Source organism: Haliotis rubra, unplaced genomic scaffold (genome assembly GCF_003918875.1).
Source record: "Haliotis rubra isolate DU_JTF1 unplaced genomic scaffold, ASM391887v1 Scf99, whole genome shotgun sequence".
Classification (NCBI taxonomy): Eukaryota; Metazoa; Mollusca; class Gastropoda; order Lepetellida; family Haliotidae; genus Haliotis; species Haliotis rubra.
The window spans coordinates 1,167,269-1,192,963 of NW_025767734.1; the positions used below are offsets into that span (position 1 = coordinate 1,167,269).

At 39.3% G+C, this 25,695-nt stretch overlaps 1 protein-coding gene across 1 annotated transcript; it reads right to left on the minus strand.

The window, feature by feature from the left end:
- Nucleotides 1–12,507: 12,507 nt before the first annotated feature.
- Nucleotides 12,508–25,125, minus strand: LOC124265679. Its single transcript, XM_046700480.1, has 4 exons — nucleotides 25,116–25,125; nucleotides 23,473–23,700; nucleotides 20,721–20,927; nucleotides 12,508–12,959 (listed from the first exon to the last, which is right to left on the minus strand). The coding sequence occupies exons 1-4, from the start codon at nucleotides 25,123–25,125 to the stop codon at nucleotides 12,508–12,510; spliced, it is 897 nt and encodes a 298-aa protein (XP_046556436.1).
- Nucleotides 25,126–25,695: the final 570 nt, after the last annotated feature.

Sequence of the window (25,695 nt, forward strand, 5' to 3'; positions counted from 1 at the left end):
AATCAATGATTAAACATGTTTCACCAAATTGTATAAGCAGTACTTATTGCTAAAAGTAATTTATGATTAGACAGTCTCCTCAAATGATTAAACCGGTTTCTCCAGATTGTATAATACGTACTTATTACAAAAAGTAATTTATCATTAGACACTCTCCTCAAATGATCAAACAGGATTCACTAGATTGTATACGATCTACATATTACTGAACAAATTATGATGAGATAATCTAATCAAATGATTAAACAGGTTTCACCAGATTGTATAAGATGTACTTATTGCTAAAAGTAATTTATGATTAGACAGTCTCCTCAAATGATTAAATGAGTTTCACAAGATTGAATAGGACGTACTTTTTTTATGATCGAACATAAATGATCAAATGATCAAATAATCGAATACAAGTCTCTCCTTTGGTTTCCTTCAACCCTACTAGACGTGCTGTTTTTAGACCCGCAACTATAAAGGGCGGTATGAACGTTTGACTTCAACATTTGTGTGAACTATGGTACGAAAACTATAGCCTGGTTTTTTTACAAATTAAAAGGAAAAAGAGTTGCAGTACAAACATTGATTTTGATGTTTGTATCTTCTGAAAAAGTATTATTATATTGTTGGTTACATATTTTGATGACTGTGCGCTTTCTGTGCTTGATACAAGTAGCGTGTTTAAATATACTTTTAACAGTGCTAGTATCTGTTTTCAAATACATCGATTTTGATGTATAGTGTATACCTATAATGGACTTATTCTACCCCGAAAAATCCATTGCTCTAGAAAATAACATTTCCAGCAAGGACCTTGCGTGAATGCATTAATGATCGACATGTTCAATCACGAATTAAGCATTTCAGCTTGCATTTATAGCTTACCACCCAATATCCTTAGCTGTAAAACTCCAAAACACAATTTTTATGGATGTGGTCTGTTTGTTAAACCAAAAGCAGCTGTATGAAGAAATATACGAATACCCAAATACTAGCGTTGCAGGATTTCCTGTTTGACAATATCTTTGAGTAAGAATAATCAATCAAATAGTAGTTATCACCACATGTACTAATTGTGCCCATCCCTTAGCTGATATGTGTCTCAGAAGAAACGATTCCATAATACTCTACTTTATTTAAGCAGAGAAAAGGCTGGTTCACAAAATGTTTGAAACGGTTGTCAGCTTATACATGACTTCAACAATACTTTTAGGCCCTGTTAAGATTTGCATACACAAGCAAAAATACATATGAGTATATTAGCTCACATAAGCAAATAGTATATTTGCTTTGCGTTCATACGACTTACAGAGTACAAATATATTTCCTCAGCAAATTCTTTCATTTAACTACTATATACAGCAGGATGGAAACAGTAATTTCTCAACGTAGAAGACATTTTCCCTACATCTTATCCACTGCATTAACAGTTGGACTAAGCCGTGAGAAAATTCTATATAGACGAGAAAGAAGCAGATACTGGTGGCAGAACATTGTTTCGAATTCCGTTAATGATACACAGAATGTAAGAGGAGACTTTTAGCTTCATCTGTGGGCAGCTGGCTCCTTATCTTGGCATACAGCACGTAGTGTGTGAACCTACTGAGATGAATCATCAGGTTGGAGCAGTTATATATCGACTTGCTACTTCGACCGAGTACAGAAAACCTTTTTGGTCTTGAAAAATCAACCCATTTTGAGTGTGTTCACAATGTTTGTAATGCAATAACGGATCACCTGTGTACTGGAGATAATCTAAAAAATGTAATTCAGGGTTACAAAGAAAGGTGCGGATTCCCAAATTGTGGAGGAGCCATAGATGGTTCACACATTCCGATAATAGCACCACATCATGATCATGGAGACTACATCAACCGGAAAGGATGGTATTCCCCTATACTGCAAGCGGTATGTGACTATCTTTACATTTTTACAGACATTTGCGTTGGATGGCCAGGATGGGTGCACGATGACATTTTTTTGCAAATTCTGATTTATTTCACAGGGGAGTCTCAGATCGACTGTTCCCTCAATAGAGCAAGACTCTCCACACCAACAATGGGTTTGCTGAGGTACCTATTGTGCTGATAGGGGACGCAGCATATCCTTTGAAGGTCTGAAGGTCATGAAGGCTTACCCAGACAGAGGGAACCGGTCGCATTCCTAAAAGAACTTTAATTATCGACTGAGCAGAGCCAGGATGACGACTGAGTGTGTATTTGGACGTCTGAAAGGAAGGTGACGTCGTTTGCTAAAACAATTGGATGTTAATGTAGAATTTGCCCCAACAGTTATTGCAGCTTGCATTGTCTTGCACACTATTTGTGAGTTAAGACAAGAACAGTTTCCAGAGGAATGGCGTTACCCTGTTGATGATATGGCTTTTGAAGATTGTGACAATAGTGACATATCGGACAACAAAGCCAAGGCGATAAGGGATACCATTTGTAATTACCTTGCAACTACAGGTCATTGCGTTTCTCATTGACCTCCTTGTTGACTTAATGCGCACTTCTGCTGTATATCATAGAAGTCTCTTTCTTATGCTTATATTCATTTAATGTTTATTTTTTATTATGTCATCATTAGCTGTCACCAGTTTTCACTCTGTAGTATATTTTTGACTGCAGAAATGAATAAAGCTTTGCAGTTAGACAATCTTGTAATTGGAAAATTAAATCAATTCACATACACTTAAATCGTGGAATATACAGAAAAACTCCCAAATGAAATGTGACAGTTTAACTCTAGTTGTAGAATAATCTATGACAATCTACAAAGAACATTTTAAAGTACATAAATAGATTCACGATAAGTGATTTCTCGTGAACATAATAATTAACTAAATGTCACTCCTTACGTGAAAAGAAAGCAAGAAAAATTAAACGTTCAAACTGTTGGAACCGCCAGCAAATGAAATGTACGTGTGAACTTGTACACACGTACATCCATTTCGGAATGTCAAAGATTTGTAAAAACGTTTCACCAGGTTTCTCATAGGAAACGTTGCTGCCGTCACTGACTGACGGACTGTAGGAGCATTGCCACATCCACATTGGGTGTTGTTCCAACACGAGACATAATCATGCTCATTATTCTGTACCGATGATCACGCTCCTCTCTCATAAGACGCTCTTCTGACTCTAACCTCATTTTCTCCATTTCCATCTTTTTCATTTCAACATCAAGCTTGCGGTGTTCTAAACACAACAGCTTCTCTTCATTTTTCTCATTACTTGATGTGAAACTATCAATCACAGACGACAGAGCTATCTCTAGACGTGACTTTCGGGGTCTCTTCTTGTACCCATCATGTTTCACATAGCAACCCCTCTTAGCCAGTTGACTTTGTTTGGACTGTAGTGTTTGACTGACAACATTCTCCTCACATCTGATAGTACCTTTTTCTGGTTCATCCCGACATTGATCTGGCTCAGTTTCCAAAATATCTTCTGTTTCTGTCATATCATGATCAGATAAATTAGCAATACCACTGATGTTTACTTCATCTTCGGAGGAGCTGTCGTCATCAACTTGTTGTCTCTGAACACTCTCAACAACTCTCAGTGGTGATGTTATGGGACGAGAGCCATGTATTCTGTCCAGTTCATCATAATATCGACACAAATGTCTTCCCTTTCCACTAGTTATCATAGCTGTCTTGTATTTCTGGAAGATCTCTTAAGAGTGTGTATTTATATTATATATTTATATATCGCTCAAAACCTAGGTCTCTGAGAGCTCTAATTAACTCTTCATAGATAGCATGTTTGCTGATTTTTGGATTATCGTGTTGTTCTTCTATGTTTCTCTCAACCCATAACTTAAGCAAAGCTTTAGTCTGATCATCTGACCACGACTTTCGGCATGTTGACTGTCAAGTAAGTAGTGAATGATTGCCAAATTTGACGAACTGACAGAAAACAGACATTGTTTCTAGACAGTTGTCTTGAAATACCAATTATGAAATATCCAGTTACAATAAATAACATCAAAGATGATAAGCAATACAATTTGCTCAGGTATGTATTTTTGATATGCGTTCATATGACATAGTTACTCACATATGTTAATATACATATGTGCAAATATACTTTTTGCACCACCCACTGACTAGGTGCAATTAAATTTGCATACAGTGCAAATTTGCTCACGTAAGCATTTGCGTTCATATGGACATTTTGCTCACGTGTGTTTATTTGCACACCTGAGTAAACATACACGAGTGAGTAAATGTGTGCATATGAACAGGGCCTTGAGCAATATTGAATAGGTTTCCTTACAGTTTCTTTCCGCCAGGATTGTAAATCAAAGAAGCAAGTGGGAAACCATTTTCAGTATCCTATCGAGATCTACTCATAGAAATTCAAAACGATTCCAACCTCTGTGACAGGCTGTGACAAAAGGAACGGTGTCGATTTCCAATAAAGCATTAGCTCAAGATCGTTGTATTTGCATTCTTAGTGGGTCTTAGTACATGCGAGCCTATGAACCTTTTCCCGATACGGTATCACCAACACAATGTTTATGGCACACATGCAGATCCTCAGCAACACAAGCTTGTCTAACAATTTTTAAGGGGGTTACGCTCGCTGAGTTGGTTGATACATGTCATCGTCTCATATAGTCCGTTTCCTGCAAAATCGTACCAGTGAAAGGGCAAATAAATTTACATTCGAAAGCAACAATCGATGAACGTTAGTCATTTGTCCATACCAATTCCAGACATTGGCATGAAGGAAGGCAAACGTTGTTTAACAAACGATCACGTAAATGATAGTCTTTTAATGACTGTTGTAACAAGGGGGTAGGCAGTGTACGTAGAACGGCCCACCATCTGCACATGACAATCGCACGTGTTTTCTGTCAAGCCTGTCAAAGAAATGTCCATATCAGGAGCATATCTTACTATAGTAGCTTAGACTAAGCTATTTAACAGAATATACAAAGGGAGTCTGTAAAATATTCCCAAAGCAATGTTAGGAATGTTCTTGGTATTGCTATTCAGATAATCATAAATGCAGACAATAAGATATACAGGATGAGCTCAGTCCATCATTGTAGTACGGTAGATGATGGAATTCACAGAAGTTTATAAACCCTTATATTTCACGTTTATGATTATTGCAAGTCAAAAGGGGAGACCCTTTTTGCATTTTTTGTTGTTGGTTTTTTTCTGAACGTAAAGTGATGTACTTATCACACGAAAGAGTCCTACTGTCCAGCATTTGATGAAAGTCAGTTCGCAAGGGACAATCTCAAGGAGGTGATTTACCTACATGAAACAGGTCAATGCATATCATACTGTGCATTCATCCAATGTGAAAACCTCTCGTAACCTACCTTTAGATAAAAGTGAGAGAAAGCATTATAAGATTTCTTCCAGGGTGTGCATTGGTATTTCGTGCCAAATCTAAAGACAACCGAGATTGGCATAATGAAATTAACTGCCACTTCCGGTTATACTTCCGAAATCGTTGATCGTTATGTCCATTTCCCACAAAGAGTACCAAACCTGTGTTGTATGACATTGTGAAGGCCAACAAAACAAAGCCTGTGTACAAAGTGGATATTGCCCTACAATCACGTGGACACGAAGTTCCAAGACTACCATCCAATCATTGTGACCTAACCCTATAGAACTTGTCTGTTTCATTGTGAAGGGCGATGTTGGCAGAAGCAATACAACATACAACTTGAGGGATGTGGAGAAACTGGCCAGACAAGATTGGTACAAACGCTTGGGCCAAGTGCATTGACAAAGTTGAGACCGAAACTTGGGGAGAAGATGGTTTACATGTTGACAGTGACAATGACAATGAAACTATTTCAGCCCAGAAGTTTTGAGCATATCCCTGCAATACCCTTTAGCTGTTCTGTTTATTCCGCATACCCCCTTGTTACAACAGTCATTAAAACACCAACAGTTGCACGATCGTTTGTTAAACAACTTTTCCCCTTCTTCATACAATGTCTGAAATATATATTGTGATGATTTGGTATGGACAAATGACTAATTTTCATCCCATTTAAGACAATTTGTTGCTTTCGAATGTATATTTATTTGCCATTTCATCGGTACGACGTTGCAGCAAACGGACTATAGTTGCGTAAGTTTATGCTTACGGCCGCTATCACAGGTTTGTCTGTCAAAACTTTATTTTTCTTAACCAATTGCTTATTTAATGTATACTAGCCACATAAAGAAACTGTGCATTGTCAAAATATTATCCCAGTTGATAAGTACGATAACAATGTCAAAGGTACATATAAACTTTAATGGAGGGATCATGAGACCATAACAAGTCGGGAGAATTTCAATTGAAAAGTCAATCACAATGACGTCACGAGTCCACAAGCGGGACAGGGGTCAAACGACCATGTCACAAGCTCAATAACGGGTATGTCCACCATCGGCATTGAGAACAGCAGTGCATCGACGACGCATAGAGCCTATCAAACGTGCAAGGAAGGCTTGTGGGATGTCACGCCAGATTCTCTCAAGTTCTGTTGCAAGGTCAAGGACGTTATCTGGCGGATGAGGAAGACGGCGTAGACGTCGATCCATCTCGTCCCAAACATGCTCTATCGGGGAGAGATCCGGTGAATTTGCAGGCCAAGGCAGTAAGTCAACGTTGTGGTGTTGCAAGAAATCCATAGCAACCCTTGCCGTATGAGGGCGGGCATTGTCCTGTTGGAATGTTAACCCAGGGCCATGACGTTGCAGAAAAGGAATTGCCACAGGTCGAAGAATCTGATCCCTGTAGCCCACACCAGTTAAGTTGCCCTGAACAATCACCAAAGGAGTTCTTTGGCGTGCTGTTATTCCACCCCAAATCATCACGGAACCACCACCAAAGCGATTCCTCTCCAAGACACAGGCCTGTGCATAACGTTCTCCCACGCGTCTATAGGCACGTTGACGTCCATCACTATGGGAAATGTTAAACCTGGACTCATCTGTAAAAACAACATTTCTCCACCAAAACAAGGGTCTGCGGACATGATTTCGGCACCACATTCGGCGAGCTTGTCGATGACGTTGTGTCAGGATAGGCCGTATGGCGGGACGTCGGTCTGATCCCGTGATGACGTAAACGTTGTCGAACTGTGTTGGGGTGGATACGGCGAAGTCCTGGGATGGTTCGGGCAGTCATCACTGCAGTCTGAAACCTGTGGCGAAGATGGGTCACCCTTATCCATATGTCCTGTCTTGGCGTTGTTACACGTGGACGTCCAGAACGTGGCCGATCGATGACGTCATTTGTGTTCTGGTAGCGTCTCACCAGTGCAGAAATGGTGTTCCGGTGGCAGTGGAAATGTGCAGCCACTTGTCGTTGAGACATTCCCCACGGACCATCCCAATGGCCTCATGACGTTGTGCAGACGTGAGCCTTGGCATGCTATGCGTTTCAATAGCCGTTTAATGTTTTGAACGATCGCAAGGGCAGGGGTTGAGCTTTCCAAAGTGACAGTATTGTGGCATTCATTTGCTCTGTTTCTCTTTCCCGGAATGCACGTGCAACAACGTATTGCACGTCTCAAGGACGAACCCACTGACGTCACGGAACGTGGCACGCATGCATGTTGGATACATGTCACTAATCTCTGAGTTTAAATCCTTATGTGTCTACACAGGTTTGATAAATTTAGATTTTAAATTTTTGTATGCACAGCTTTCTTTATGTGCCTAGTATATCATATCAACCTTGGAAACCTTTGTAAAATGATGGTCAGTGACAATTGTGTATTGAATAATGAATTATTAATATTTGATTCATTGGATTGCATCTTGTCAATTCTACCAGACTTGTTTTCAACTAGTTTGTGATTGGATGCTTTAACAATTGTATACGGATCTGTAAAGAGGAACTACCTTTAGGTTATCGCCGGGAAGACAACAAATTGGATGTATTTCCTAAACCAAGCTATTCTATAAAAACGCCCTAATATTTATCGAGTGTAATTCATTTTGACATTTCTGCCATAAACACGCACGTAACTAGATCGCCCAACATAATTCAGGTACCTATATGTGTTATGTGTTATGACATTATATATATATTTTTGTACCAAAGAAATCTTCAAATATGCCGTTAAGTTGTAACTCACTCACTCTTCAAATAGGCATTGCACCTGATGACCCATTTATCTTGAGCAAAATAAACTATTGTTTCAACAACACAAGGAAATGTTTATAAGGTGTATTGATAAATCATTCACAAGCGTGTTTTACTGAGTAGTCTAAGCTGTGAAACAGGTTCTCCATGACAAGGATGGCACATTGTAAACATCATTGCCAATTCATGTCCTATAATCATCAATAGAAAGAGTGATCGAATACTTGTATGCATTGAATGAAAAGGATGCACTCTATACCATCAACACTCCCCTGTCTAGTTTAATGGTAATATAAACGTAGTGTCCAACATCTGTTCCTTTCACACACATACACATGACTGTATGAACCAATACTGGTGGTGTTTGGCTGTGTGAAGCAATACTGGTAGTGTTTGACTGTATGAAGCAATACTGGTAGTGTTTGACTGTTAGAAGCAATGCTGGTGGTGTTTGACTGTATGAAGCAATACCGGTAGTGTTTGACTGTATGAAGCAATACTGGTAGTGTTTGACTGTATGAAGCAATGCTGGTGTTGTTTGACTGTATGAAGCAATACCGGTAGTGTTTGACTGTATGAAGCAATGCTGGTGGTGTTTGACTGTATGAAGCAATACCAGTAGTGTTTGACTGTATGAAGCAATACCGGTAGTATTGGACTGTATGAAGCAATGCTGGTGTTGTTTGACTGTATGAAGCAATACTGGTAGTATTTGACTGTATGAAGCAATACCGGTAGTATTGGACTGTTAGAAGCAATGCTGGTGTTGTTCGACTGTATGAAGCAATACTGGTAATGTCTGACTGTATGAAGCAATACCGGTAGTGTTTGACTGTATGAACCAATACCGGTAGTGTTTGACTGTATGAAGCAATGTTGGTGTTGTTTGACTGTATGAAGCAATACTGGTAGTGTTTGACTGTATGAAGCAATGCTGGTTGTGTTTGACTGCATGAAGCAATGCTGGTGGTGTTTGACTGTATGAAGCAATACCGGTAGTGTTTGACTGTTAGAAGCAATGCTGGTGGTGTTCGACTTATGACAATATGAAGACAACTATACTACCGGTAGTGTTTGACTGTATGAAGCAATACTGGTAGTGTTTGACTGTATGAAGCAATACCGGTAATTTCTGACTGTATGAAGCAATACTGGTAATGTCTGACTGTATGAAGCAATATGAAGCAATACCGGTAGTATTTGACTGTATGAAGCAATGCTGGTAGTATTTGACTGTATGAAGCAATGCTGGTGTTGTTTCACTGTATGAAGCAATACTGGTAGTGTTGGACTGTATCAATACCGGTAGTATTTGACTGTATGAAGCAATACCGGTAGTATTTGACTGTATGAAGCAATACTGGTAGTATTTGACTGTATGAAGCAATACTGGTAGTGTTTGACTGTATGAAGCAATACTGGTGGTGTTTGACTGTATGAAGCAATACCAGTAGTGTTTGACTGTATGAAGCAATACCGGTAGTATTGGACTGTATGAAGCAATGCTGGTGTTGTTCGACTGTATGAAGCAATACCGGTAGTGTTTGACTGTATGAAGCAATGCTGGTGTTGTTCGACTGTATGAAGCAATACCGGTGTTGTTTGACTGTATGAAGCAATGCTGGTGGTGTTTGACTGTATGAAGCAATGCTGGTGTTGTTCGACTGTATGAAGCAATGCTGGTGTTGTTCGACTGTATGAAGCAATGCTGGTGTTGTTTGACTGTATGAAGCAATGCTGGTGTTGTTCGACTGTATGAAGCAATGCTGGTGTTGTTTGACTGTATGAAGCAATACCGGTGGTGTTTGACTGTATGAAGCAATGCTGGTGTTGTTCGACTGTATGAAGCAATACTGGTGGTATTTGACTGTAGGAAGCAATGCTGGTGTTGTTCGACTGTATGAAGCAATACCGGTAGTGTTTGACTGTATGAAGCAATGTTGGTGGTGTTTGACTGTATGAAGCAATGCTGAAGGTGTTTGACTGTAGGAAGCAATATGTATGGCGTTTATTATTCGGACAAGCAATAGGCTTGTGTCAGCATATCAGAAATGAATACGTGTAATCAAAGGATTAGGGTGGGTGGGAGCGGGGAGACAGGAAGTAAGTGTGTGTAATTACAGAATAAGAAATAGTGTGTCTGTGTGTTACAGAATAAGAACAATTGTGTGCGTGTGTATGTATGTGTTGGAAAGACAGAAATAGGTGTGTGCAATTACAGAATAAGAAAAATTGTGTGTGAGAGTGTGTGAGATGTATGTGTGTGTGTGAAAAGACAGGAAATAGGTGTGTGCAATCACAGAATAAGAAATTGTGTGTGTGTGTGTGTGTGAAAAGAGAGGAAATAGCTTTGTGCAATCACAGAATAAAAAGTAGTGTGTGTGTGTGTGTGTTTTCTTTGAAAAAACAGGCAATAGGTGTGTGCAATCACAGAATGTTTTGAAAGAGAGAGGAGAATAGGTTTGACAGGAAATAGGTATGTGCAATCAGAATAAGAAATTGTGTGTATGTGTGTCTAGTCAATCACAGTAAAAAATAGTGTGTGTGTGTGTGTGTGTGTGTGTGTTTTGAAAAAGACAGGAAATAGGTGTGTGCAATCACAGAATAAGAAATAGTGTGTGTGTGGGTGTGCATGTTGAAAAGAGAGAAATAAGTGTGTTTTCAAATAAGAAAAATTGTGTGCGTGTATGTGTGTTTGTGTAATCGTGTGTTGAAAGACAGGAAATAGTGTGTGTGCAATCGCAGAATGAAAATGTGTGTGTGCGTGGTGTGTGTTTGTGAGTGTTTTGAAATGACAGAAAAAATATGTATGTATTCATAGGACAGGAATAGGTGTGTGTAATTACAGGATAGGAAAGCGGTGAGCATAATTACACAATAAGAAATAAGTGTGTTAAACTTTACTGATGAACATAAATGCGTGTATTCCTAGACAGAAAATAGCTTTGTGCAAACATTGTACATGACATAGATGTGTGTAATAACAGGACATGAAATATGTGTGTTTACTGGTATGACAGGAAATAGGTCTGCACAATCCTAACACAGGAATTCGGATACCTATGTGTATTAACAGGATATGAAATATTGTGAAACGGTCATAATATGAAATACATCTTACTGTACATCCACATTCTTCGTTTAGACCAACACCAGAATCTCTCGTTTAAAAATAGTATTTGTATTTGCCTGCACTCAACTTTTGGAAACATTCCAAAATGTGTAGGTGCGCGGCCTTGCGACTCGACTTATGCCAACATTTGACGTACGCTTCGAGCACTTTGGACGAAAATTGCAATAGAACCAACAACTCGTAATGAAGGTTTATTGCAAGTTATTACATTAATTCACCAAGAAACTTGGATGCGACACATTAACACGACTGTATTATGTATTCATGAAAGTGCCAAAACAAAAATTTGCACTAAGACATTTTTTAAACAACACAAGCATGTTTAAAGCGAAAAGAACAAAAAATTCCTGTTCTACACCTATAGCATGTTGTTGACCAAGAGCACGTTCAATGCGAATACACTTTTACTAATACCAGACCAGATTATTGCATGTTTAATTCAAATATAATTTTTTTAAATGACAATTACAAAACGATTTTTTGCAGAACGTTGCATCAACACTGATAAGTTCAGAATATAAAACGTTTTGCTGGCTGAGGTAAGGTATCACAGGCGAGGCGCAGACAGTGAATGTTTCCGTGTCTTCTTATCATCGCGGCACATTTTCATAGAGCGACAATTTCATGCCATTAAAAAGTCCATAAAGCCTTGAAAGGTGTGAGCATCCGCCCGGAGAGCGGAAGGTCGCGGGTTCGATCCCCGACCGCGTCATACCAAAAGACGTTAAAATATGGTACTTGTTGGTCCCTGCCTGGCGCTGGGCATTAATGGGTACAACAAGGACTGGTCGGCTCGGAGTCAGTATAATGTGTCTGAGTGGGGTATTCATGCTTCACTGCGGCATGGTATCTCAGTGGGCTAGCACTATAAAACCATCTAAGTCTGGGCTAGTACAAGTAGCCGCACATACACATACACACGCATGCACGTCGTCATATGAGCGAAATATTCTCAAGCACGACGTTAAACCCCATTTGACCTCACCTCACCTTGACAGCTGTGAACCCTATATACGTGGGTCCACCGTCGTTGATTTAGCGTGGTTTTGTGGGGAGCCCCTTTTCCAAAAACTGATAATATCGGAAAGAAACAGGAACGCAAACACAATGATATACATGACAATACCAAGTGTTCCGAGGTACAAAGCTGACGATCTTGGGTCTTTGGCTGAGGTACGCTTTCTTCTATAACTTGATGTGTTTGCAACATCAATTGTCAGATTCGCCTGTAATTCGTCCATCGAGTCCTGAAGTTCTTCCAGGGTTTCAGGGATGTGGCGTTTTACACCGACAGAGACATTGTTCGGATACCGTACGCGCTCCAGATATACTGCTGATGGTGGTAACACCGGTGTAAGGCTTGACGGAGCTGCTTGGCGGGTTCGTGCTGCTTGTTGTGGCCAGTGAAGTGGTAACGGTACCTTCGTAGACTGACACATGGCTGCTTTGTATTGGAAAACCGGAAGCGGAAGTGAGGAGGACGCTGCTCAAGTGGTTATCAGTAGCGTACACTGTTTCGTCCGTGCTGGTCATCACTTGCGAACTGTCCGTACTGTCAGCCTCCTCTGATCTGCTCGTCATGGATGGAATGACGAGGGCGATCTGTGTTGAGAAATCCTCCCAGACTGTGGATGTGGGTGCATCTATAATTACGAGTCCTTTTGGCTGAACTGGCCAAACAGCTGCGGGCGTCTCCACCTCACATGGGTCAGTCGTAACTACAAAGATAAAGGGTAAGACTTTACAGTTGTTCAACTGATAGAAGGTTAACTATCGATTCTACAACAAAAATAAACGGATCTAAAATACCTGCATTCCTTCCAGTTGGTGCAGTAGATGCTCTCACATCAACTTCGACACATCACTGCCTGGCTGTGTAGTGTTTTCCCATTGCTATGTCGTATTTTTAATACATGGTATCACATTGGCATATTGACACATTTGCATAAGGGGCATAGGAATATTTATTCAGAAATGAAATTCATCTTTTCATTGCAGAAATGAAATATGATTTTTCACTACTTTCAGGTGGTGTACGTTGTACCAGTCATAACTCAAAGACAATAAGTCAATTATAAGGTATGGGGTTTACGATCTCCTTAGCGCTAAGATCGCTTTATACAACTAGATATCCAACAATTGTTTTGACAATACAGATTATCTTCCAACAGATGATGCTTCCCGTTTTTGTGTACACCTGATGCATCTATAGACGTGATTTCCTGGACATGTGACTTTTACTTTGTTTACTTTGAATGGACGATTCTCAGATGACGCTACACATACATAGGACCCGCAGGCTGTAATACCCCTGACTATATATGTGTTTCTGCATCGCTATATCAACATGTTCAAAATTTAAACATTGTTTCCCGCACTGAATCTGACCACTTCCCACTAAGTGAGTCTTACTTTATCGATCCTTGAACCTTGTCCCTAACAGTGATAGTGTCCTCTGTCACGACAGAACAAGATATAAATGGAATGAAGCTAAAAGAGAGGAGTTTGTAAGTAAATTATCTCTACCCTCCTCTACCAGAACAGATTTCATGGACTGTGTCTCAAGCGTGGATGTTAATAAAGCTTTAAGCAACTGACAAGTTACAACAAATACTACGGCGAATGTGGAAAGAGCTTGAAAATGCACCGACGAAACAACAAACATGGAGAGTCAACCAGACTGGTTCGATGGCAATTGTGAATCCGCGAAAAGAATAAAATACCAGAATCTTAATAACTTTAGGAAACTCTCAACGATAGAAAAATACCAAACTACAAAGAAGCAACTTCTTTGTCCTATATTGTACAAAAGAAGCAGGAACTACTTTAAACCTCTATGTAAGAAAAACAGAATGATTACAAACTTTTTATTAACACTAGTATTCGGACAGCTGCAAACGACAAGGACTGTACGACGTTCTGGAAGTTAGTGAAGAAGTACATATCATCACGCAGTACAAAGAATGGGGTCACTCCATCATCATGGGTAGAGTATTTCAGAGAACTCTTAAACCCAACTACTATAGAAGATGCCCAATTCACCGAAGACACAATAAGGTTCATCAGCAATCATACATCTGATATATGCGCAGCTTGCTAAAATCAAAATGACATTTCATCAATGGAATTCAACAACCAAGATGTGTTCAAAGCCATTAGACACCTGAAAACTGGGAAATCTCCGGGCGAAGATGGCATCCCTTCTGAATTCTATAAAACAGCTGGGGACGTATTAGTACCCTATCTTGTTCTATCTTGTTCTACTCTCACCCAATAGTATATTAAATTCTGGTGTATATACCCTGATGCGTGGACATCAGGAGAAAGGAAGTATGAGCAACCCCTGATAACTACCGGGGCATATCGTTGCTAAATATCATGAATAAAATATTTGCTTATGTTATGAATGGAAGACTAGAACTATATCTCGAGTTAAACAAACCTATTGGGGTTACCAAGGAGGATTTCGCATAGACCATTCAACGATTGACAATATCTTTATCCTCCAAGCGGTTGTGACTAAATATATTGTCTCGAAAGAGGGCGTTCGCGTCTATATTGTGCCTTTATAGGTCTTTAGAAACAAGGCGTTCGACATGGTGAATAGAAATAAACTGAGGCATGGTATCTCAGTTATACTATTTCAGTCTGGGCCAGAACAAAATGGTATCATACATGGTAAATTTTCTCAATGTCATAAATTTCAGTCATGTATAGAAAGGCTAATGTTAAAAATCTACTGAGTTACTTTTTTATTATGATAAATTTTCCAATGTCTAACAATCTATTTTTAATTCTACAGTTCTTTTAATTATGGTAAAGAACTAACAAACTATTTTACAATTCCTGTGATGTACACTAATGTACACCAGCCTAGTTGTTTTCGCTATTCATAAATGAACTTGTGTGTGATTTGCAGAGCCAATTTGATGATGGTATCTTTATATCCCATGAAATGTTGAACATTATTGCTTTGTTGTTTTCTGATGATTTGATACTTATTGCAGATAGTGTTGTTAAGTTGCAAAGACGATTGGATGCTCTACATAATTATTCTTATAGATGGGGTATGGACATCAATTTAGCTAAAAGTAAAATAATTGTCTTTAAAATGGGTGGGCCTCTGTCAAAATATAAAACATTCTTCTTTAATGGGAATCCTATGGAAACAGTAAACGCATATAAATATTTGGGGTTAACGATAACGCCTAAATTGATATGGACTAAAGCCTGTAAAACATTAGCGGAGTAAGCAAGTAAAGCATTATGGCCTATAAAATCATTGATCAGACGTTTTGAATTTACAGTAAAAGATGCTTTCTTTTTATTTGATAAAAAGATTACTCCAATTCTTAGATATGGGGCTGAAATTTGGGGTTGGGAAGAAAGGAGTAATATTGAAATCATTCATAGGAAGTTTTGAAAAATTGTTCTCCATATTAGTTATAAATCGTCGAATGCTGTATCATAAGGGGTGTGTGGAAGATATCTACTTTATGTTTCCTATCATATTAAATGTATTAAGTATTGGCTACGATTGTTGAGAATGCAACGCTAAAGATATGCTTTCCAATGTTATAATATGTTGTTGTCCATTTTGAGAGAAAAAGGCCTTGGGTTAGGCCAATCAAGTAAAATATTTACTTTTTCGTTATGGCTATGGTTTTGTTTGGATAAGCCAAGAGTTTGGGATCCAGATCATCTTGTTTATATCTTTAGTCAACGTGTTAAAGAATGTGCTTATCAGAACTGGCACTATTCTCTTCAGAGTGATACTCTCACATTTTACATCTTTGCTTAACTGTGAAAATGTTTGTTAAACATTAGTTCCCATGAGCATAGACGTGTATTAACTTTATTTAGAAGTGGATACCTGAGTAAGAAAAATGTCTTCAGTAATAATTCCTACACTTGTAAACACTGTAATGTAATGCTGAATGAAAAACATGTACTGTATGATTGTGTATATTTTGTAACAGAGAGAACGTGTTTCATCCCAAATTGTAGTAGTGTTTCTATACGCATATTAGTTAATAATAAGCGTGGTTCGTTATACGGTATATGCGTATAACGAACCACGGTTATTACGAACTACCATAAGTGGTCCTTTTGAATTCGTTACAACCGTAGTAAACTGTATTTTTATCCATATACTGCCAGTGGTCTGGCCGCCTTGACAAAAAAAGACAGATCGTTATATCCCTAGTTTACTGCAGAAGAACTATTTGTGTATCCAATGCACATCAATGATCTATAACGGATACATGAGTGAGTGAGTGTGGTTTTACGCCGCTTTTAGCAATTTCAAGAACTTCACGGCGGGGGGACACCAGAAATTAGCTCTACACATTATACCCATGTGGGGAATCGAACCTGGGTTTTCTACGTGACGAGCAAACGCTTTAACCACTAGGCTACCACACCTCCGCACGGATACATGAATCGGGGCGTTGTCGTTGTTTTTACCTACCTCCATAAACTTCTACCTCGCACAACACTAGAAGAGTCGTTCCTTTTGATTGTATTGTTATATCGCTGCCAGTCAGGACGCTACCACAGGTCAGTGTCAAACTGGGCCTGAGCACACCATCATAATCAGAGCAAACGTCTTCGTCAACATAGACAACGAGGTGAGCCCACGATAGAACTGAAACTGTAAGCCGTACACATATACACAACGGACATGATGGGAGAGGCACATGTTGGTAAATAAACGCTGTCAGGCATACAATATTACATCAAATATTTGTACATTATCACATTATATCAAAATTAATCACTTGTTATTGAGCTAGTACGGGTTTAAACCGCTTTTAGAAATAATCCAGCACTATCACTAGAAATGGGCTTCACACACCGTACCCACGTGGGGAATCGAACCTGGGTGTTCTGCTTTAGGAGAGAATGCTTAAGCCACTGATTATTATGTTATGAGAATACTTAAATAGGTATTACTTTAATTCAATTCATTTTATTCTCCAAAAGAACCACCCACGGTGGTACAGGAGAAAAGTTTTCCCAAAATAACAATAATTTCTACTTTACATGATGGCGGTTATATTGTACAGATAATTGACGACATTAAGATATTGTGACTGAAAACAATTATGAATATATAAATCTAGACAGATAAATATAAAATCCGCATCAGAAATTCTGTACTCATGTATACAATCACACTCGAAGGCACTTATCTATTATACAGATGAATTGTGCAAGGTTCTTGATTTCTTTTACATTTCTACTACTCAACCATTTTTTGTACTTTATTATATTAGGGAACTGTATGTATTTATTTGGGATAAATTTGAATCTGCATTCATAAAAAGCTTCACATTTAAACAGGTAGTGGAATTCATCAGCTATAGCTGGCGACATACACAGTTTACATGTCCTAAATTCTCTCTCTATGCCAAGCCAACGGCCAACCTCGACAAGCAGATTATGGTTACAAGTTCTGTATTTCAAGAGAGGGTAGTATATTTGTTTAGGCAGAAGGAGATAGTTATCAAATGAAGGAATATCTTTTAAGTATTTATAACAAAGCCCTTTCGGGCTTCTCTACGTCAGATCTCCAGTTTTGATAGAACTGATCTTTTAGAGTCTGTTCTACTCGAGCAGTTAGCCATTGGCTTGAAACACTTAGTGGGTCATGAAATACATAGGATAGGCCACAGAGGTTAAGTATTTGCCTTACATTACTCGTCCAGACATTTTGTTCATTAATAGCTACAGATCGCAAATAGGCAAATTGATAGATAATTTGTGATAATTTCGAGGAAGGTCCATGTTTACAGAGTTTATGCCAGAAACTAACACCCGTTTGGCTGCATAAATCGATAAGGGTACCCTACCTAATTCCCCATAGACCATAAACTTTGGGGTTGAATGTCTAAGCCCACAGGCTAGTTTCAGGAATTTTAAATGAATGTTTTCAATTATATTCATATTTTGGTAGGCCCAGATTTCGCAACCATATAATAATATCGGTGATATCATCACGTCAAAAGCCTTCAGTAAACAGTCCAGAGGAACATTATAATTTCTAGATTTCTTTAAAAGACAGAACATGGCTGTAGATGCACTCTCTGATAAACATTTGATTGCTGACCTGAAGTTCCTGTTTTTACTGAATATAACACCTAAGTATGTGTAATTATCTACGATCTCAATATCGTTTTTTTCCAAATAAAAAGATAACCTACATTTTTTGGACGGCCGGCTTCCAAAGATAAGAACTTAAGGGTTTTTTAGGTTAACATCCAATTTCCAGATATTGCAATAGTCTTTAAAGGAATCTAATGTTTTCTGGAGTTCAGTTGCAGAATCAGCAAGTAGGACCGTGTCATCCGTGTAGAGAAGGATTAAGAAACAGATACATAATTGCACATTTAAATTGTTCGAATCGCCAATTCTAACAACCGTGCATCCGTCTTTCAGTAGGAATGTTTCAAGATCATTGATGAAGACGCCTGAATAACATGGAAAATACTGTGATACGGCGCCATTTATAGACACACATGACCTTATATTTAGACAGCCTCTGTGCTGATATTATTTACAAATACTTTTGCTTTATCATTTTCATAATGCTTTGGTTTAATGTCGGGATTTTAGGGGATAAGTGAAGTTTCGTTGTGCTTACTTCCTGTAAGTCTTATGGTAGTAGTAGTGGCGGAGGTAGTATGGAGGTACCATACTGTCACATCTCTTAAAATCACAAAGTGGCGGTGGCGTATCCTAGTGGTTGAAGCGTTCGCTCGTCACGCCGAAGGCCCGGTTCGATTCCCCATATGGGTACAATGTGTTCCCCGCCGTGGTATTGCTTGAACATTGCTGAGAGCGACGAAACACCCAACTCACTCACTTAATATTACATAGGCTTCATTGTTAACTGGCTGGGGACTGACTGAGTGTTGGTTCGATTATACGCCGCTTTAAATATTATTTCCTTCATTCATCGGACACTGGGATAAAGCCATGAACACGGGTATTGTGTACATAGCCAAGAAGCGTAGTCAACGAATCCTGAAATGGTTAAGGGTCGCAACTCTACTTTCCGCTACATGAACTTTTCGATCACTCTTTCGACCAATTTATATCGTTTCATGTGACAGGGATATAAATATCTCTGCTTTGGTGCCTTAACTGGTGCTAAAGACGAAGTTTCTTAACGAACAGGTTGAACAAGGATTCAGTGAACACACATTTGGGGGTATCTTGCAAAGATATGGTCGCACATTTCAACAGGCTCAGGTAAGCATTTTAAGCATTTTATAGACACCCAATTTGTTACATATGAACATAAACCGCCCATATTTTTACAACACGTGATGAAATGAAATTTGGACTGAAACTAATAATCGTGGCATAGCTGTATTTCACGCTTCCTCATACCTCACGCTGCATTTTCAAGTGGTTCTTACCAAAAAATAAACTTTTGAAAAAGCAGAAAGCAGACATTATTTATCCGTTAGAGTATGTAAGACCAATGCAACTGTAAGCATTCCCAATTCAAAAGGTCCATATCAAGAACCATAGCATAGTACTTCCACTGTTTAAAGACATATGTAAAACTGCAAAGGAAATCCAGGTCATTAATTATGTTTCCATTGGTGCATACCCGTAAAGATCCGGGTTAGAATTGATCTTCAGCAAACCATGTTTGTCGTAACAGGCGACTAACGGGGTCGGGTGGTCAGGCTCGCTGACTTAGTTGACACATGATATCGTATCCCAATTGCGTAGATCGATGCTCATGCCATTGATCACTGGATTGTGTGGTCCAGACTCGATTATTTACAGACTGCCGCCATATAGCTGGAATATTGCTGAGTGCCGCGTTAAACAACCAACCAAATTAACAGTTTTCTCTTTATCCATACAGTTATCTGATCCACCAAAGTCGAAGCCTGGATATTTTTCAACACGGCTGAAAGTTTTGGTGTTTCAAGGATGGGTAAGACCATATGTTCTTCAACTAGGTACCGGTTTCGGAGATTCTGTAGACAGGCGCCATACCAAATGCGTGACACAAAACGCAACACGACACAGGTCATGCATAAGAAACCAAACTGGCAATAAAAAGTTTCACCAGCAGATCATTATTGGCAGTTTATTACCTACGTGGGCGAAAATATCGGGGTTCATATTTTTCATACGATGCCCTAGGGCAAAATATCACTTTGTTATGGTGACGTGATGTCATGAACAAAGTTATGACGTCACGTTACTTCTGTGACGTTGCGTCCTACATGCGGCGACGGCGGATAGCCAGCCTATGTTTGAAAGTAGATTTGGGTATATTTTCCTAAATTTGACGACTTCGGTAAAATAAACAGAATATTATATTCGTGCCCATATCATACTATGTTTACGACACTCGTGCCTAAATATCGGTTTAAATACCAACATTTAGGCACTCGTGTCGTAAACATAGTATGACATGGGCACGAATATAATATCCTCTATATACTTACCCGTGTATACTTCAACCTCGCATAGATGTAACGTGCTGGTTTGGTGGATCTTTATCCTGATGAAGCGACCGATGCCGTTGCAGGAGATGCTGGTGACACTATCAGCAACGTTCTCGTGGTAGGCGCACTGACTCAAACCATGCCCCGGCCCACCTTTACAGTTAGCACCCCCGAAGACCTCCACAGAGAAGTTAGACAATCTGGAGACTGAGGAGTAGAACATTATCTACAAGCATACTACTCACAGAAGTTAAGAAACCCGCGAATGTCTCACATAACTACAATAGTTAATATTGATAGAGAGATTATGGATCTCATTCTTGATATATTGTTACATGAGAGAGAGGGGTACAGAGAGAGAGAGAGAGAGAGAGAGAGAGAGAGAGAGAGAGAGAGAGAGGGGAGAGAGAGAGAGAGAGGGAGGAAGGAGGAGAGAGAGAGAGAGAGAGAGAGAGGAGAGGAGGAGAGAGAGAGAGAGAGAGAGAGAGAGGGTGAGAGAGAGAGGTGAGAGAGAGAGAGAGGAGGAAGGAGGAGAGAGAGAGAGACAGAGAGAGAGAGAGAGAGGAGAGAGCGACAGAGAGAGATACCGATCATCGATCAATGTTTAGTTAACCATTATCGATCTCTTTGATCTATATCGATAACCAGACCTAACATTTGTATTTCCTTTATCTGACCAATGAAAACGTGGAAGCAGATAACTGGATGCGTACAAGTAAGATAACAGCAGTGGTAGGATAAAAATAGTTGACACGTAACAAGGGAAGCCAGTAGTTAATCGGCGTTGATTTGTATGGCAATGTAAAAATCTTATATAAAAACTGACGGTCAAAATACAAAATACACTGGTGCTTTTGGATTACCTTCCAAAGAGTGACGTAAATGTTTGAAAAAGAGTTTTTACAGTGATGTATAAGTCACAGACTTTCTTAATATGTTTCCCGAAACACCATAGATTCGTTCCCCAACTGTGAAGTTGCTAGTCAAAACCACAACATTTTTCAAATAATTCCAAAATACCAGGTGTGTACTTTCTTTGTTAACGTCAGTTACTTATTTATATTACACAAAACGGTTTAACGTAAAACACTTTTGACAGTGTGACATAAACACATTTGGATATAATACAAAACATCTGAAATTTAAAAATAACCACATTTTGAAACTGACACTGATGCATGAATTGAACAATCCATGTCGACTATTGGGTTGGGAGCTCGATTTGGTGGTTGTTACTGAAACGTAATTTGTGCACCATCCACCAAACCGATCTCATTCTTGTGAGACAAAGACAAATACAAGTTCACCCTTATGTTGTCGTGCTGTGTTCTGGGAAAACAGAGAAATGCTTTGTACGATCCAACCATATCATGCGCATGCGTTTATGAATTACTTTCGCCTTCTTGAAACAAGTCAAAACATTGATTACACAACAGTCTCGTTTCCTGTTGACTGAGTTCCGTCCTATTGCGCAACTTAGTACAATATCCAGTCCACAGTTTTGACACCAATTCATTCAACTGGATACATAAATATTAATCAGTATTATTTGATACATCTAAGCACTTGTATATTGCAACACTACGTTCCTTCTAATCCTTGCAAACACGTCGTGCAGCGTGCTCAGTCGTACAGCGTGCTCTGACAAACGAAAATCTGGAAATCGTGGAAATCTCAAAACGAGGCTCTGCCGCTAGAAAGGTTTGGCGGTCTGGTACGGACTTGATAATATATCAATCACATTGTGCGTTACAAAACTACACTGAATAAGCGTGTACAAAAACATATAACAGGTGTAACCAGTGAGCCAGATGCATTGTGAATCATTTTACGACCTCATCAAACTGGGGCAGTCTGTGACGTCTTAGTTAAGGTCATGCTGCCTACACCTCGCCATAAAATATAGAAATACGATGTTATTAAAGTTTAAAATTAAAATTAACTTGTAAATACCATTTTTTATGAAACAATGAATTGAAATTCAGTGTAACCATAGTTGTTTGTGGTGTCTCTTTTCACTTTCACACGAGAAAATTCGGATCGGCTGAAAGTAGGTCATTATCTGAATAGGTTAATGAGACTCATGTTTCGGTTTGTGTGTGTATACCCTGTCTCACAAGCAGCATTCGTTACAAACACATGCGAAGGCAATGCAATTTTCCGTCGCATTATTTTTGTCACAAGGTGTGTGTGTTTTAATAAAACCTTGAAACTGGTAGCTATGATGAAATCATTTCGTAAATGTCTAAATGTAGTGATTTGAAAAGGTTATCCTGGGCTTTGCGATTAAAATTTAATGTGGTGTTTGAAAGAATACAGTTTACTATCACGACAACGCAGACCTTTCAGTGGCACACCCGTAAAAGGAACCTGCTCTCTTTCATTGCATGGGTTTTAGTGTATATGACCACACCACTGTAGATGTTTCATGTACAGCCTTTGAATAAAGAATTCGCTGCTAGCAAGTTATTCGTTATTCGACATACAAATAGTGAAACACGAATCCGCTGGGATTTAGGCATCTAATACTTGTTATTTCATTACTGAATAAAACAACTCGGTCCTTGTTAGCTTATATCTTATATTTCATATTTGACAGAATTGATGGACATAGAGTGAATAACGAACCCGCTGTTGGCTGCTTTATCGAAAAACGAACAACGAACCCACCGCTAACTTCAGGCTGCCTAAAATATTTTTATGTTTTCAATATTGACAGAAAACTAACGGGGACCCATCTTGGACCACTCACCACAGCATTCGTCTGTCCGACTGTAGATAACAACGTTCTGTATTTGGTATGTCTCGCCGAGGTCAAGAACAAACCACGGATTGTTTGTAAACTTTGTTGATGTACAGGAACCATCTGAAAAACGACCGCTGGTGATACCGTCCGTGGCTCGGTCCGCAGTGCCGCCAGTGCTTGTAGTACTCTGGGATGCATCTTTCCCACGAGCAATGTTGATAGACCCTGATGACACTGAAATTTAATGGTGTACGCTTCTTACAATAACATTGTTCACTGAAGGGGAAAACGATTAAATCATAACTGCCAATAACAAACTGTAGCTAATTGAGTTCATTTGGAAATTTGTTGAATTGATTTTAGAGCATTTCCGACCAACGTTCCTCTGTTCAAGCGATACCAGATGCTTTAAACGGCCGCCCCCAACTGTGATGGGACCCCCGTACGTGGGCATGGGGCTGACAAGCCTAGAAACAAATTACACCTGCCGTCCGATTGTTTGCTACGAATACGCCAAATGGACACAACTTTGTACATGGAATGTGTTGGTTGGTTGGTTGTTTAACGCCGCACTCACCAATATAGCAACTATATGGCGGCGGTCTGTAAATGATCTAGTCTGGACCAGACAATCCAGTGATCAACAGCATGAGCACCGATCTACGCAATTGGGATACGATGACATGTGTCAACCAAGTCAGCGAGCCAAAGAGCCGGTTTCGAGTTACAATGTGTGAAGACAATTTCTGGTCTCTCATGCCCTGATATTGCTGGAATATTGTTAAAATCGGCATAAAATTATACTTACTCACTCATGACGTCATCAGGTTGGAAAATCGAAAACTGACGCCATGTTCACAATGTGTTCTCGTGTAATCACCCAAACCTTGGTCTTCATTGTTCTTTGCGATATTCCCCGCTGCTCTGCCTTAGTGTCCAGTAACATGTTTGTGTGATATTTTCAGCTTGCGGGGCGGTGGGGTAGCCTAATGGTTTAAGCGTCCGCTTGTCACGCTGAAGGCTCGGGTTCGATTCCCCACATGGGTACAATGTATGAAGCCTATTTCCAGTGTCCCACGCCGTGATATTGCTGGAATATTGCTTAAAGTGGCGTAAAACCATACTCACTCACCTATCACCTTGCAAAATTGTAACCTTCGTGAATGTGGCAGAGATAAGAATAACATGGCTTTTGACAAGATAATTCAAATGTATATTATGTTAATTTTCTTATGGTAATCTGAAAAGAAACTGAAGACTAAAAGTTGCATGAAATACCATTTCTTAGTGACATTAAACCCAACACATCAATTCGTCCATTCAACGAATTCCAGATGGTCATTAAAAGAACAAAACATATCACCAATATTATGGCATATACTTTTAGTGTTTCCTCCAGGATCCACAAAGGACAGATGTCCAAGTATTAATGTTATTAAGTTATTCATGCATATGATTCTTAAAGGCTCAAAGAACACTTAACTTCAACATGAAATAGAAACTAAAAACCATCGAATGGTAATATCAATTGTTCTATTATAAGAAGGACAGGGCGCCAAATAAAACAACCATTATTGGCTAATATAAAGAGACAAATAAAACGGGCTAACAATGCCTAGGAGAAACACTAACTTCCCTCTGTTACCTACCTTCCGACATGGTCGACATAACGAGACATACGGCCATGAATACAGCTTGGCACCCCATTCCTGCTGTATCAACTCTTGATAAATGTGTTGTCATCCGCATAGGTAACTATATCAAGACTCGTATGTATTTATCCACGTAATCAATAGCCAAGCATTCAGATCCCTGTGGCCACCTTGCAAAGACGTTGAAAGAAGTTTCGAGTCGGTTGTAGATAATACCATTCGATATATACTGCCCACAAAAAGTCTTTTCTGTAAATGATTAGAATGTAGTTACTATTGATGAGTGTAGTTACAACACCTTGGCATTACTCACGCTGAAGATTTGCATTACGCATGAACATCGCGTGGTGCACGTGCACACAGAAGCCCAGATGCTTGTCGCAAAAAAAATTTGCAAAATAACTCAAAATCGGGATCGGTCTATTTAATACACCACATTATCCGTTGCTTGTTATTTTTAAAACTTGTCAATGGGAAACTGTCATGTTCTTATGCGTACAAGTGTAACGGACATCTTTAACCGAGAGTGTGTGTGTGTGTGTGTGTGGGTGTGTGTGTGTCACAGTAGTAGGAAGAG

What these genes read in the sequence shown, in the direction of transcription:
- LOC124265679 (XM_046700480.1), bottom strand. An exon ending in TCGGACAGACGAATGCTGTG is followed by an intron (nt 20,928 to 23,472) that starts GTGAGTGGTCCA and finishes TCTACTCCTCAG; the next exon opens with TCTCCAGATTGTCTAACTTC. An exon ending in CGAGGTTGAAGTATACACGG is followed by an intron (nt 12,960 to 20,720) that starts GTAAGTATATAG and finishes TTATCTTTGTAG; the next exon opens with TTACGACTGACCCATGTGAG.